This window comes from Microtus ochrogaster, unplaced genomic scaffold (assembly GCF_000317375.1).
Source record: "Microtus ochrogaster isolate Prairie Vole_2 unplaced genomic scaffold, MicOch1.0 UNK1, whole genome shotgun sequence".
NCBI lineage: Eukaryota > Metazoa > Chordata > Mammalia > Rodentia > Cricetidae > Microtus > Microtus ochrogaster.
This window is the reverse complement of record NW_004949099.1, coordinates 40,980,306-40,995,228: the sequence shown is the minus strand read 5'-3', so window position 1 is coordinate 40,995,228 and position 14,923 is coordinate 40,980,306. Positions and strand designations below refer to the sequence as shown.

The window sequence follows — 14,923 nt, the reverse complement described above, 5'->3', positions numbered from 1 at the left end:
AAAACTCTTTCCTGGGAAGATCAAAGCCAAAGTCATTTTAGTTTTTGTTCCCAGAAACTTTACAAAATGTATTTAAGCAAACACTGTGTACTTTATTTTAACAGATAGTATTTGATGCGGCCAGTTCTCCTGATGCTTTGAAACCACTCTGAGCTTGGAACCAGTGTGGCCCTACGGTCTCCCTGTGTTTCTGAGATGGGGCTGGGGAGTAGGTTTTGTTTTGTTTTGTTTTGTTTTTCTGGTACCTGGAGCCCAGCACTGCTGAGATGTTGATTTGGGGGTGCTTTTTTAGGTTGAGAGGCTAGAGTTAATCTCCCAACTCCAGCTAGGGAAACAGACTCAGAAATGCCACAGCATCCACTGCTGCCAGGGTCCCTATAGACAGCAAACCTTCCCTCTTAAGTCTTTCCCACAGCCAGTGAGGCCACAAAACAAAACACACAGTCAACAAACACCGGATGTGATGGTGAGCCCCTGTAAGACCCGCAGCTGGGAGACCGAGGCAAAAGGATCACCAGTTCAAAGCCGTCCTGGACTGCACAGTGAGACACCATCTCAACAAATGAATCAGAGTAAAATGCAGCCTCTCTACCAGCCCTCTGGGGATCGATGGCATTGTGTTCCTAATTAAATAGGTAATCCCCACTGGGAGACAGAGGCCACACTGCTGTGGGAAACCTGTGTCAGATGCCATAGAGACTGTCCCTGTCTCAGTGCAGCTTTGAGACCATGGCCGGCAAGGCCAGTGGATTTCTGTGGGAAGGGGACGTCATTTCGGCAGTCAGGATAGCACGGACATGGTGTTCTGGAGACAGGGACGATGGATGAGGTTGCACGCACAGTTTGGCCTGGGTATGCTCTGACGGACTCCATGAAAGCTGCAGCCAGCACAGCCAGGGCAGGGCTTGCTCTGAGAGCAGGGCAGGACAGGTCCCAGCACGGTTTCTGACTTGGGAAAAGCCGACCTTGTTACAGAGACTCCAAAGTGAGCGCGGCCAGAGTGAAGGTGTGGGGAGGGGCGTGTCACAGCCTCTACTTACCCAGAAGAAGAAGTTGAAGATGAAGAGCAGGTACTTCAGGTGGGCCAACAGCCAGTCCTCCTGCTCTGTCTTGCAGTGTGCCATGGCAGCTGGGCCTGTGGAGGACACGAGCATGCTGGGTAGGGGCACCACAGTGATCCCTGACGTTCCCGCCCCAGCACCCACAGTGGCTTCACCAGTCAGTGTTCCCCAGTGGGTTTGAGACTGAGGCCCTGGCTGTACATGTGTAGTGTGGACCCCAGATGAAGACATACAACCTATGGAAGGGGGATCCGAGTGGAATTTTCTAGACATTTGGATTTCAGTTTTGTTATATGACACAGTGTTCAGAGTCCTTTGTCTCTCTATGTCTTACTACCATTGCAGGACATATTTTCTTGTCACATGCTTGCACACATGCTCACACTTGCTCGTGCATGCCCACACACTTGGCAGAGCTGCAGCTCTGAGCAGAATCTCTGCATGGGTCTCTGTGCATAGGTATCTGTCTGGAAGGGACCTTGATGTTTGCATAGGCCACCTCACCTGTTCCCAAATCCCCAGCTCCCAAGAGAGGAAGCAGGTCCAGCTGGCTAGTGACTCTGCCAAAAGTTGGGGGGCTCTGTATGCTGACTGCTAGCTTCAAGTCCTCACTGTGTGCTGTGGGCAAGCCCACGCCCTCCCACCCTGAGGCCTCATCTGTAGGGGCAGAGATGATGCTCCGCTGCAGGACCCTCAGGAAAATCGGTGAGATCCTCCTCGTCCAGGGTCTAACAAGGCTTTGCACGTAGCGTGTGCTCAGTAAATGACTGTCCCATTTCATTCCCCCAGATGCCCCATCTCTGGCTCAATGCCACCTTGTCTTGTTCTGACCCCTGGATGGATGACCCCGGGAACTGGGAAATCAGTGGGGCTCCAGAAGGCCTGCTGAGCATCAGCCCTCTTTGCTTCTCCATAGGTACACACCTCAGCAGGTTGTCTCTGCGCCTGGGTTGTGAGGGGTTACTTAACCTCTCTGTGCAACATCACCAAGTGAGGAGGCTTGGCCAGAAGACAGCAGGGGAGGTACACTCGCTCTGTTCTCTTGGAAGGTAATCTCTCTGTTTTAGCTGGCGACTTTGCCACCTGGAGTGGTGCTGCTCCATCCCAGCCTCTCTGTGAGGTATGGTCAGGGTTAACCCCTGGCAGGCAAATGGTGTGTGAGCAGCAGGGGCAAAATGGTTTCTTGAAGGTGTTTTCTGTGGGGCAGGGGCTTCCCTTCCACTTGGTAAGAATGGGGACCAATTTCTAGAGGTCAATGAGGTCAACTCGTTCCAATTCTGGGCCGGCTTGTTTCATTGGCTTTGGAGGTTTTCAGCGGACTCCTGCGCAGATACAAGGTCTGGTAGACTCTCCTTATTTTCAGGCTGTATATTTCTCAGATATGGTGTGGAGCACACACGGATTTGGAGCTGTGACTTTGTTCTGATAGAGCAATCCCTTTGCCACTGATAAGCCCCGTTCTTTACCTCCGACAAAGTCAGTCACATCCTAAGAGTGAAAAAGGCTGCGTCTCTCTTTCCCTTGCCCTGGCTGCTTGGCATGCTGATGCTATGGCTGGACTTCAAGCAGCTACTTTGTGCTCCAAACCATGAACCATGGGGTGGAAAGGGCAGTGCCACATGTTCAAAGAACCTGGGGCTCTGATAATTTTGGAGTGGTTATACTGTCCCTGGGCTCACCTCCACCAGACTTGGGGTTTCTTTGAACCACACATCTGAATATGTGATAACTAACCGCTACTTCTCTGCTCTGGCGGGACAAAGAGTGAATACTGAGGCGTGTGCCAGCCCGTGCCAGCATATGCCAGTCAGTGCCAGGTGTGCTGCAGCTGGGCTGTGGTCAGAGCATCATGTTGGCTGCGGCCATTGAACATCTCATGTATGCATTTGCCTGTGTGTTTCATTCTTATACATATGGATATTTGCTTATACATTTTATTTGTGTATCTCATGCATATGGATATTTGCTTTGCATTTCCTTCATGCTGCACGTGGCGGGGGGGGGATACTAATCACGGGCTAATTTTGCCTCTGCTGAAAACCATAATGATTAGGAGGAGGGGTTCTAGTGAGATCCCCCTATGCCCAGGGGACTGTCGGTGTCCCTTCTGGTGTATGAGAAGGTGTATGGGAAGGATATTGGTGCAAGGCTCAGGACTGAAAGTCCCTAGAGAGCAGTGGTCCCGGCATGGTCACTGCATGTAAGTTCAGGAGCTTGGGAGTGTGTCCAGGAATGTTCAGTGGGTAGTCCCACATTTCCCAGACTTCTCTAGTGAGGGTAGAAATATGTATCTGGCACTGGAGTCCAATGTGGAGAAGGCATCCGAATAGAGGACAGGACACAGAGTACAACTGGGCACAGTGGGTAGCCCCTGTGCAGATTCTGGGCACAGTGGGTAGCCCCTGTGCAGATCCTGGGCACAGTGGATAGCCCCTGTGCAGATCAGATGTACAGAGTAGGAAGGTGTTGCCTGGATAGGAGTGAGCAGAGGAAAAAGAAGCTGGGAGGCAGAGGTGAAGGAGGAGGAAGCTGGGAGGCAGAGGTGAGGGAGGGGGAAGCTGGGAGGCAGAGGTGAGGGAGGGGGAAGCTGGGAGGCAGAGGTGAAGGAGGAGGAAGCTGGGAGGCAGAGGTGAAGGAGGGGGAAGCTGGGAGGCAGAGGTGAAGGAGGGGGAAGCTGGGAGGCAGAGGTGAGGGAGGAGGAAGCTGGGAGGCAGAGGTGAGGGAGGGGGAAGCTGGGAGGCAGAGGTGAGGAAGGGGCTAGAGGGTGAGGGCACAGGGCCACGTTCTCAATGAGGGCTGACATCAGTTGTGCTAAGCGAGGGTGCATATGGGAAGGGGCAAAAGAGAAGGTTTTCAAACAGGCAGGAGGAGGGGCTGCAGAGGGGCGGGGGACAGAGGGTACCAGTGCTGTAAAGAAGAGTTACTTGGCTCCCTGGAAGCTTCCTGGTCCATGCACTGGCTCTGCTGCTCCCACCCCTAGGAATGAATGGGATGGGATAAGTTCCATTGACAACTAATGCTCCACCATCCTATCCTGGTGCATTTACCTCTTTGTGATGTGTTTTTGTTTTCCCTAATCAGATATCAGGGGCAGAACAGGGAGAAGGGAGTGTAGCCATGGTATCACAGAGTCTCAGCTCCCAGTAAGGCCTTGGATAGTCCCTGACAACCACTGGCATCCAACTGTCACTGAGCTTCCAGTTTCCAGGAGACAGGTGGACCGCACATGTACATTTTATTTCTGTTCATAAGGGTTGGGAACTGGACACCCTGAACCACTGGAAGAATCTGTTTCCAGGGGGTGGGGTCAGACTGTGGGGGGCATGTGGTACTCCCTGGGGATGAAGTGATCATCTTGTGTGTGTTTGATTTTTTTTTTGTTTTTTTTGTTTTTTTTTTGGTTATTTAGAGACAGAGTTTCTCTATAGTTTTGGAACCTGTCCTGGAACTAGCTCTTGTAGACCAGGCTAGCCTCGAACTCACGATGATCTGCCTGCCTCTGTCTCCTGAGTGCTAGGATTAAAGGCATGTGCCACCACCGCCCGACTGAATCATCACGTTTTTTGATACAGGGTATCTTAATTTCTGTTCCTCTGATTAAAATTCCCTAACAAAAAGCAATTTAGAGGAGATAGGTTCATTGTAGCTTACAGTTTCAGGTCCACCATTGTGAGGAATGTAGGGAAGTGAAGGCAGGAACTTCAGACAGCTGGTCACATCACATCCAGTCACGAGCAGAAAGACATGAATTTGTGCATGTTCACTTGCTGGCTTACTATGCTCAGCTCTATTTCTCTACTCTTCCATAGTTCAGGACTCACTGACTAGGAAATGGTACTGCCCACAGTAGGCTGGTTCTTCCCACACAAAATAGGTCAACGAAACTGTTCCCAACAGGTCAGTCCAATGTAGACAATTTCTTCTCCAGTGATTCCAGGCTATGTCAAGTTGGCAATAATGATAACCATCATGTGGGGTCTTGTTATATCCTAGTCTGACCCAGAGTTCATGATCCTCCTGCTTCTACCTTCCTGGTGCAGGCATCACAGATGTGCCTCACCATCCCCTGTCAACCTCTGATGCTGAGTCACAAGCAAGCGTCTGAGTACCAAAGAGGTGAGTGTCCCCCAGATTCTGTTTCACCAAACTGATGTCCTCTTTGGCTTCTGAAAGGCCAAGAATCCAAAACAACTTGATTCCCTGCCCATCTAGAGGCACCAGGCTCAGAGAGCTCCCATGCCTGAAGGGGCTGTCCTAACCTTCCATGACTCGTATGTTCGCATTGCTATAGCAGAGGGCTATGAAGACAATGCCATAGCAGAGGTCAAGGCCCCAGGAAGAGATGGGGCCTTCTTGAGCCTTAGCTGTTAGGGATGCTCACAAGCTGACTATGGCCTGTTCTAGAAGGGAACTGTGCCAAGAGCCCATGGGTTGAGCTGGGGCCTCTGTGGCCTTTTAGAGTCAGGGCCCTTCCCACTGTGTGCAGTCCTCACTGCCTGTTGGGTGGGAATCTTAAAAGTAGATCTCACCAGGATACTTGGAGATCATATGGGCACTTGGAGGTTTGCTGATATGTAAGTGGCCAACTTATCTGAGCATCCCAGTATCCTAACTCTTTAGGGTGGAGAGATGATGTGGATTTCCCTCTGTATGGTATGGATATGTTTTATTACCTTTGGTGATTAAAGAAGTTATTTTGGCCAATGACTTAGTAGAGTAAAGCAAGGCAGGAAATCTGAACAGAGATATAGAGAGAAAGTGGGCGGAGTCAGAGAGATACCATGTAGCTGCCATAGGAGAAAGATGCCAGCTGCCAACCAGAACCTTACCAGTAGGCTACAGCCTTGGTGTGAATCACAGATTAATAGAAATGGGCTAATTTAAGATGTAAGAGTTAGCTAGAAATATGCATAAGCTACTGGCAAAACAATATTGTAGTTAGTATAGTTTCTATGTGATTATTCATGTCCAGGCAGCCATGAAACAAATGAGCAGTCTCTGCCTACAGGGACAAGACTCAGGCTTCGGGCAACCAATGACCCTGATTTCCTAGGACAGTAATGTTTCTTAGAAACATTACTTTCTTAGAAACAGGGCTTTTATCACCCACCATGATCAAGCTTGCTTCATCCCAGAGATGCAGGGATGGTTCAATATATGAAAATCTGTCAACGTAATCCACCATATAAACAAACTGAAAAATAAAAACCACTTGAACATCTCATTAGATGCCAAAAGCGCTTTCAATGAAATACAACATCCCTTCATGATAAAGGTCTTGGAGACAGCAGGGATACAAGGAACATACCTAAACATAATAAAGGCAATATACAGCAAGCCAACAGCCAACATCAAACTAAATGGAGAGAAACTCAAAGCAAGCCCACAGAAATCAGAAACAAGACAAGGTTGTCCACTCTCTCCATATCTTTTAAATATAGTTCTTGAGGTCCTAGCTAAAGCAATAAGACAACAAAAGGAGATCAAGGGGATACAAATCAGAAAAGAAGAAGTCAAACTCCCATGATTTGTTGATGATATGATAATTACATAAGCAGCCCCAAAAATTCTACCAAGGGACTTCTACAACTCATAAATACTTTGAGTAATGTAGCAGGATACAAGATTAACTAAAAAAAAAAAATCAGTAGCCATCCTGTACACAGATGATGAATGGGCTGAGAAAGAAATCACAGAAATATCACCCTTTACAATAGCAACAAATAGCATAAAATATCTTGGAGTAACTCTAACCAAACAAGTGGAAGACTTGTATGACAAGAACTTTAAATCTTTGAAGAAAAAAATTGAAGAAAACACCAGAAAGTGGAAAGATCACCCATGATCTTGGGTAGGTAGAATTAACATAGTAAAAATGGCAATCTTACCAAAAGCAATCTACAGATTCAATGCAATCAAAATCCCAGCAAAATTCTTCCCACACCTTGAAAGAAGATACTCAACTTCATATGGAAAAGCAAAATACCCAGGATAGTCAAAACAATTCTGTACAATAAGAGAACTTCTGGAGGCATCACAATACCTGACTTCAAACTCTACTACAGAGGTACAGTACCAAAAACAGCCTGGTATTGGCATAAAAACAGACAGAAGGACCAATGGAACCGAACTGAAGACCCAGATATTAATCCACACACCTTCGAAACCTGATTTTTGACAAAGAAGAAAAAAAATCAAATGGAAAAAAGAAAGCACATTTAACAAATGGTGCAGGCATAATTGGATATCAACATGTAGAAAAATGAAAATAGATCCATATCTATCACCATGTACAAAACTCAAGTCCAATTGGATCAAAGACCTCAACATAAAGCCAGCCACACTGAGCCTCACAGAGAGAAAGTTGGAAGCACACTTGAACACATTGGGAAAGGAGACAGCTTCCTAAAAATAACCCCAGCAGCACAGACACTGAGAGAAACAATTAATAAATGGGACCTCCTAAAACTGAAAAGCTTCAGTAAAGCAAAGGACACAGTCAACAAGACAAAACAACAGCCTACAGAATGGGAAAAGATCTTCACCAACCCACATCAGACAGAGGTCTGATCTCCAGAACACACAAAGAACTCAAGAAATTGGTCACAAAAAAACAAAACCAAAAACAACCCCTCCAAAAAAACCCACACATACACACAATCCAATAAAAATAAATGGGGGCAGAGACATAAACAGAGAACTCTCAACAGAAGAATTTAAAATGGCTGAAAGACACTTAATGCAATGTTCAACATCCTTAGTCATTAGAGAAATGCAAATCAAAACAACTCTGAGATTCCATCTTACACCTGTAAGAATGCCCAAGATCAAAAACACTGATGAAGACCTATGCTGGAGAGGATGTGAGATAAAGGGAACACTCCTGCATTGCTGGTGGGAATGCAAGCTGGTACAGTCCCTTTGGATATCAGTATGGTGATTTCTCGGAAAATTAGGAAACAACCTACTTCAAGACCCAGAAATATTACTTTTGGATGTATATCTAAATGATGCTCAATCGTGCCACAAGGAATGTGCTCAACTATGCTTATAGCATCATCGTTTGTTATAGCCAGAATCTGGAAACAACCTAAATGCCTCTAGACTGAAGAATGGATAAGGAAAATGTGGTACATTTACACGATGGAGTACTACACAGCAGAAAAAATAACATCTTGAAATTTGCAGGCAAATGAATGGAGCTAGAAAACATCATATTGAGTGAGGTAACCCAGAACCAGAAAGACAATTATCGTATGTACTCACTCATAAGTGGTTTTTAAACATAAAGTAAAGAAAACCAGCCTACAAATCACAATCCCAGAGGACCTATACAACAAAGAGGACCATTAGAGAGGCATACATGGATCTAATATACATGAGAAGTAGAAAAAGACAAGATCTTGTGAGTAAATTGGGAGCATGGGGACCATGGGAGAGGGTTGAAGGGGGGGGGAGGCAGGGAGGGGAGCAGAGAAAAATGTAGAGCTCAATAAAATCACTTTAAAAAAGGAAAAAGACAGGGCTTTTGAGGCCTGGACCAGGAAGGTATGACATCATTCTGCTTCAAGATGCTGCTGATCTCAGGATCTCCCCTTGCCTCAGTCCTGGCAGCCAGGGACAGTCGGGCATCACCCAGGTGTGGTGGGGATGAGGCAGTGTGGGCACATCCTCCCATGCAACACACATCTAAGACAGTTTCCACCGAAACACTGAAACCTTTTCACTGGTCCCTGGGAGCAGTGGCTTCAGGCACCATTCCTGGGTCAGAGTGTTGATGGAGGAACAAGGCTGGATTCAGGGGTTGCTGAGGTCACAGGCACGCTACAGGCCTTCTCAGAAAAGCAAGAGCAGATGCCTGGATGGTGATGTCATGTTCTGGACCTTTCCTGAGGACTGGATGTATAATGTCACCAGCTTTGAGGCTTGGGGACTCCAGTCTCTCTGCTGCAAGCTCCACCTTCTATGCCTAGGATACAGTCTCAGAGAGTTCAGAAGGGGAGAGGCCTTAGAAGGAGCCCAGATGGACTTGCTGTCCTGGCGAGCCAGGTATGGTTCTGACAAGGCCGAGAAACTAGGAGTACAGGGCTCTCAGTGATCCCAGAGCTGGGAGCTGGAGGGGCAGCTGGAAGCATCTCTCTCCCTCCCTCCCTCCCTCTCTCTCTCTCTCTCTCTCTCTCTCTCTCTCTCTCTCTCTCTCTCCCTCTCTCTCTCTCTCTCTCTCTCTCTCTCTCTCTCTCTCTCTCTCTCCCTTCCTCCCCCCTCTTTCCCCCTCCCTCTCTCTGTGTATGTGTGTGTGTGTGTGTGTAGGTCGGAGGACAGCTTTAGGTATAGATATTCACTTTCTACATTTTTTGAGACAAGGGCACTGATTCACAGCTCTGGCCCTTGAACGTCCAGCAATCCTCCTGCCTCTGCCTCCCACTTGTCAGCGTGACCATGGCAAGATTACGGGCCCATGTGCTACCCTCTTACATCGTGGGTTATGAACTCAGGTCACCAGGCTTTCATGGCATGCCCTTTAGCTACTGAGCTTCTTTGAGAACTGAAGCCAAGCCTAGGTGGCAGGAGGAGCCAGAGGTCATGCTGCTGCTTTGTAGTCTACAGAAGGTGTCCACTCCTGATGGACAGTTCTGACTGAGGGTTAGAGAGGGAGGCAAAGCCCCTGTGTGACCCTAATTTGCCGTTCAGTCCCCTGGTGGGAATATTGAGGGTGAGCCCTGGCACAGCAGTGTGTCTTGACCTGCCCCCTGTAGCTCTAATTTTGGTTTCTTGCAGATTCCTTCAGATTGGTGGTCTCCAGTGAGAGCTAAGAACATCATGTCTGTCCTGGGTACACACTGTAGTTGGTTCTGTAGGTGGCACCATGCCGTGTATTACAAAGGAACCAGCTGTGTTCACAGAATCGGCTGGAGGGAACCACATCCTTGTCCCTGGCTGCCTGAGCTGGAGGTTTGGAATCCTGTGGTTGTGAGTCCTGCTGTAAAGTATGTACAGAGTCTCTGGGGAGGCTCCACTTTGTCAGTATGTTGGGGTCAGCTACTGCACACACGTGGATGGATGTGGGCCACTGTTTGGATCAAACTCAGGGTTGATGGCTAACTAGAGTCCCAGGGATGGTGCTGTAGGTGGACCTTGAGTTAAGGTCCTGGCAGGAAGAATCCCTAGCCTTTCTGTACAGAGCAAAGTTTCATAAGTACAGGAATGGCCTTTATTTTTTCTTTCTATTTTTGGCCTCATTTGCAGCATCAGCATGCATTATATGCAGTAGTCCACCCTCTGCCCTGTCTTTAGCTATGTGTTTCCATCAGGTTCCATATGCAACACACACACACACACACACACACACACACACACACACACACACACACACACACACGAGTTTTCTCAGGTTCTGTTTGCTGTCATCTTCTGCTAAGTGGTTCTAACTTTCCCCCCTTTTAAAAACTGCAGTCTGATCTTCGAATCAGGAACTTCCCATACACATGACGAGACTGGTGTGTAAACAAACACAGCAGCCACACTGATCATTGGATGTGAACACCAGTTGTCACCCAGCACTGTGATCCTTGACAAGTCAAATGACCTCCAGGCCTCAGCTTCCTGCCTTGCACATCGGAGGTGATGCTGGGCCAATTCTGCCTCCTTTGGACTGGAGAATTTGCAAGAATTTTATGTCCTGAAATGTTCAAAGGACCATTTATTCCAGAGCTCAGTAACCTTCCTCAGTGAAGGACAGTGGAAAGTGGGTGGTGTGTCAACTTCGTTTGCTGTGACAAAATGCCAGAGAAGCCAACTGAAAGGAGGAAGAGCTTAATTTAGCTCATGGTTTCGGAGGTTTCCAGGCACAGGCGCTGCAAGGCTGGTTGTAGCCTGGGCGACCTGCAGTCGGGACTCCAGCAGAAGTACCCACATGGCCTCAGCCATCACAGTGGGCATGAGCTCGTCCAGTTCAGATGGCAGTATCTGTCTTGGTGCTTGTGCCACCTTCCCAAGCCCCTGTGACTTCAGGAAGGCAGGCTTAAGGAGACCTGGGTTCTGGCTGCAATCTTTGGTCTAACTTTCTGATGCCAAGCTGTAGCTTTTCTGTGCATTGAACTACAAGGATGACCTCCCTGTCTCGGTCAGGCGAGGTGTCCTTCTCAAGTCCTTTGTCCTCACAGTCATCTGAGAACATTTCTGCATCCTAGATGAAGGTTCTCAGCAACAGTCAAGGCTGTCACACACACACCACAGTGGTCGCTACTCTGAGTACTTCATAAGTATATCTCTTTAAGGCTCACAGATATCCCACGAGATGGGCCTCAGAACCACCTCCTGCCACAGAGGCAGAAAGGGCCACAGAGGTTATACAGAGGCCACACAGTAAGCTAAGGGTGGTCAGGCAGTCTTACCAGGTAACATGTTCCTGAGTACCCACACAACATCCCTGTTTATACCTATTGTGTCTGGGACAATGCCAGTTGATACCCATTGTCTGCTATTGTAATTATTAAGAATGTTCTGTGGATGGGCGATGCTAACTGCAGGCTCATCTGTTAGGAGCCAATTTCCTCCTAAAATCATTGCAGGAACCATCACCCTGGGGAGTCTACAGAGAACCTCACACCCATAATTGTGTTAGGAATAGTTCTATTGACAGAGCCTACCCCACACCCAAATTGGCTGATAGAGAGCTATCTGTTAGCGGGACCCACCCCACATTCCAAACTATCTAGAGAACTAGGTGTGTCAACTTGTGACTTCTTGGCCTAAACTACATAGGGAACTAGGTGTGGCAACTCGTGACTTCTTGGCCTACAGTGACCTGACCGAAGATAACCTCCTGCCTACGTGACCAACACGGACCACGTGACCAACGTGAACTACGTGGCAAGAGCTCAGGCCCCTGTACCCACCCCCCAACTCCATACCCTATATAAGTTGTACCCCATCTCTAATAAACGGAGGCTTTGACAGGAATTCCAGCTTAGCCTCCTTCCTCTTTTCTAGCCCATATATTCCAGATAGTGCCTCTCCGGGACCCTGGAATAACTGAACTGCCGGGCGGGTTACTAACCCTAGACGAGGTAACCCGTCAAGGCAATCAACACTCATCACCACTATGTCAGGCTATCTGTCTGCAATCTTCTTTACTCTCCAAATCTCTGTATCTTCCCATTCCACCCTTTCCACCTCAGTGGGTTTTTCCAACTGTGTATTGCTCTGAAATCCATGGTCTTTGAGCCCCTTTAGTGAACCCCAAGTTGCACTCTCAATGCTAGTCATAGTTGAAACTGGAACCCAGTCCTGGATGCTGAGCACTGCGTAGGGTGTAGGATGTGTGGGCATTAATTGGTGTTGAAGGAAAGATGGAACTATTGGGCAGATCCACTGTGGAATTTCCTGACAGGTCTCAAACTTCTTGAGAGTTACTCGGATAGTTCTCTGTCCTCTCCCCCAGGTCCCCAGGGAAGTGGAGCTGAAGATCATGGAGGGGAGAGAAGAACATCTTGTACATGGCAACTGTGACCCATGCCTATGTTGTGCACAGTGAGAGTTCCTATGCAGATGGCTTTGTGCAGCCAGGACTTCCTGGGATAGCCTTACCCAGGTCAGCTCTGGGAACTCCTACCTTCCCCTTGGGTATTCTCTGCCCTTTCCACAACATTCTCTTTCTCCTCACTGTTTTATCCTCAGATGAGAAATTCAGACTTATGCCCGCCACACATCAAAGCAGACAGCCCTTTTAAACTGATCCTGACAAGACTCCCTGGGAACAGGGCATTTCCCATCCCACAAATGGGAAACATCATAAGAAAGAACAACACTTCCCGAGCCAGACCGCTAAGGAACCATGGCTGGAGCCAGGAAGCTGACAAACCTTGAAAATGGACGTACAGTCATCCCCCTGCCTCAGATTCTGAACCCTCTCTATCTGGCCTTTGTTATAGTCCTTAAGCTGTATCCACAGCTGAACCTGGGGAAACCTAGGATCTCAAAGGCTTTATCACCAGGGGCACTCAATATGGATTACACCAAGGGCTCCCCATCTGTCTTCCACCCCCTGCCCATCCTTCCTTCCCCTTCTGTATCCCAATGTTAGAGATATACTGTGCTCATGGAACCTAAACAGTTCAGGATGTCCATAAATAATGCCAAACCCAAGGGAAGTAGGACATCCTACCTTCAGCTCCGGGATGTATGGTTTCTTTAGTTTATAGCCTAGGGAACTAAGGGCCTGAGAAGCCACACAGACTGTCTGGCCAGGGGCCCTCCTGTTTCAGGTACAGGACAGCAGCTTCCCAGGCTGAGGGTGTCAGTGAGTGAGGTTGGACCACAGCTTCTGTTTTATATGCAGGGTAGATCCAGTATCAAGTCTGGGTGACGTCGAGGCAGGCCTCTCAGGTTTGTAGAGAGAGAACTCGGGTCTTGAATCTGAGAACTCAGAAACCCTTCTTTCAAGCCCCTCAGACTAGAATGAGGTTTCAGATGACCCAATTAGGATAAGCTTAATGGCTACAGGAAGATCCAAGAGCTTGGGGTGTCGGATTCATCAAGGGAGTGAGACAGATCCCACAGTCCCATCATTCAACTCTGGAAAGAGAGAGCCCCATCATGGCTCATGTGCATGGCTTCTCATGGAATTGTGCAGTGTGTGCCCCATACAGCTGTGAGATTAGCAAGCTGCCCACCTTCCTTCAGTGTCTCACTTCCAATTAGCCAGCATTGCTCTACACTACCCATCATTCCCTGCTGAACATAGGTGCTCCCTTTCCGACTTTTTCACGGAAGTTGCCAAGCAGAGGCTGGACAATGTAATATATCATGGTGAATGGAGTCTAAGACGTGGGCTGTGCAATCTCAAGAAAGATTGGAAACAGCTGGGGTTGGTGTATTTGACAAAACAAACAAACAGCAGCACCAAAGTGAAAAGAGAAGACCACAGATTCCTTCCAGCTGGGGCTGGTAAGTGGTTGTCTTTCTTCCAGAGGTGGGTGGTGGCATCAAACTTACTCATGTTTAAGTCACAAGATGGCCTAGGCTTCCCATGGTCTAGAAGTTGCTCCCCCTTCTTCCATTATGAAGGGTGTATGGTTGCCCAACCACAGCACCCTAGATCAAACATATGGAGATGTAGAGAGTGGATGTATGTTGTGGTCTTAATCTTTAAAGTTGGACAGGTGCAGTGGAATTACCTTTCCATCCTAGATACATGGGAGACGATTCTTTTGCCTGCTGGGTTCTGGTTCAGAAGCTCAGCACTTTTTTTCTCACTGGATTACATCTCTGGGAGTCAGTCTTCTCTGGTTAATATCTCTCTCACAAAGAAGAAATGAAATTCTACTGTAGCTCTGCTTCTAGATGCAAGGAACTCGACCTCCATTAGAAACAGGGAGGGCAATGGGCTCCAAGCTGGATCTACTCACAGTGCTCCCTGCATCTCAAGTCTCCTGTGTGCTCCCAGGCCTGCTTCCCTCTAGTATTTGATGAAGTATCACTCTTCTTGTGACTATGACAAAATATCGGACAAAAGGAACTTACAAAGGAAGGGTAATTTTGGTTTGAATTTCAAAGGATAGACTCCATCATGGTGAGAAAGACATGGTGGCAGCAGTGTGAGGTGGTTGGTCACACTATAACCATAATTATAAAGGAGGGAGGGAGGGAGGGAGGGAGGGAGGGAGGGAGAGAGAGAGAGAGAGAGAGAGAGAGAGAGAGAGAGAGAGAGAGAGTCTCGTGTTCAACTGGCTTCTTCCTCCTTTCATCTTTATTCATCCCAGGGCTTCAGTCCATTGGGTGGTGCTGTCCACGTTCAGGGTGCATCTCCCCTCATCAGTCCATTGGGTGGTGCTGTCCACGTTCAGGGTGCATCTCCCCTC

At 48.1% G+C, this 14,923-nt stretch overlaps 1 protein-coding gene across 1 annotated transcript in view; it reads right to left on the bottom strand.

Annotated features, from left to right (window-relative positions):
• Positions 1-14,923, bottom strand: part of Tspan11 (tetraspanin 11) — a 66,909-nt gene that overhangs the window by 39,282 nt on the left and 12,704 nt on the right. The window contains exon 2 of the mRNA XM_005365277.3: positions 1,041-1,135. Within this exon, the coding sequence (XP_005365334.1) occupies positions 1,041-1,124 (84 nt within the window). The 5' untranslated portion in view covers positions 1,125-1,135. The remainder of the gene's footprint in view (positions 1-1,040; positions 1,136-14,923) is intronic.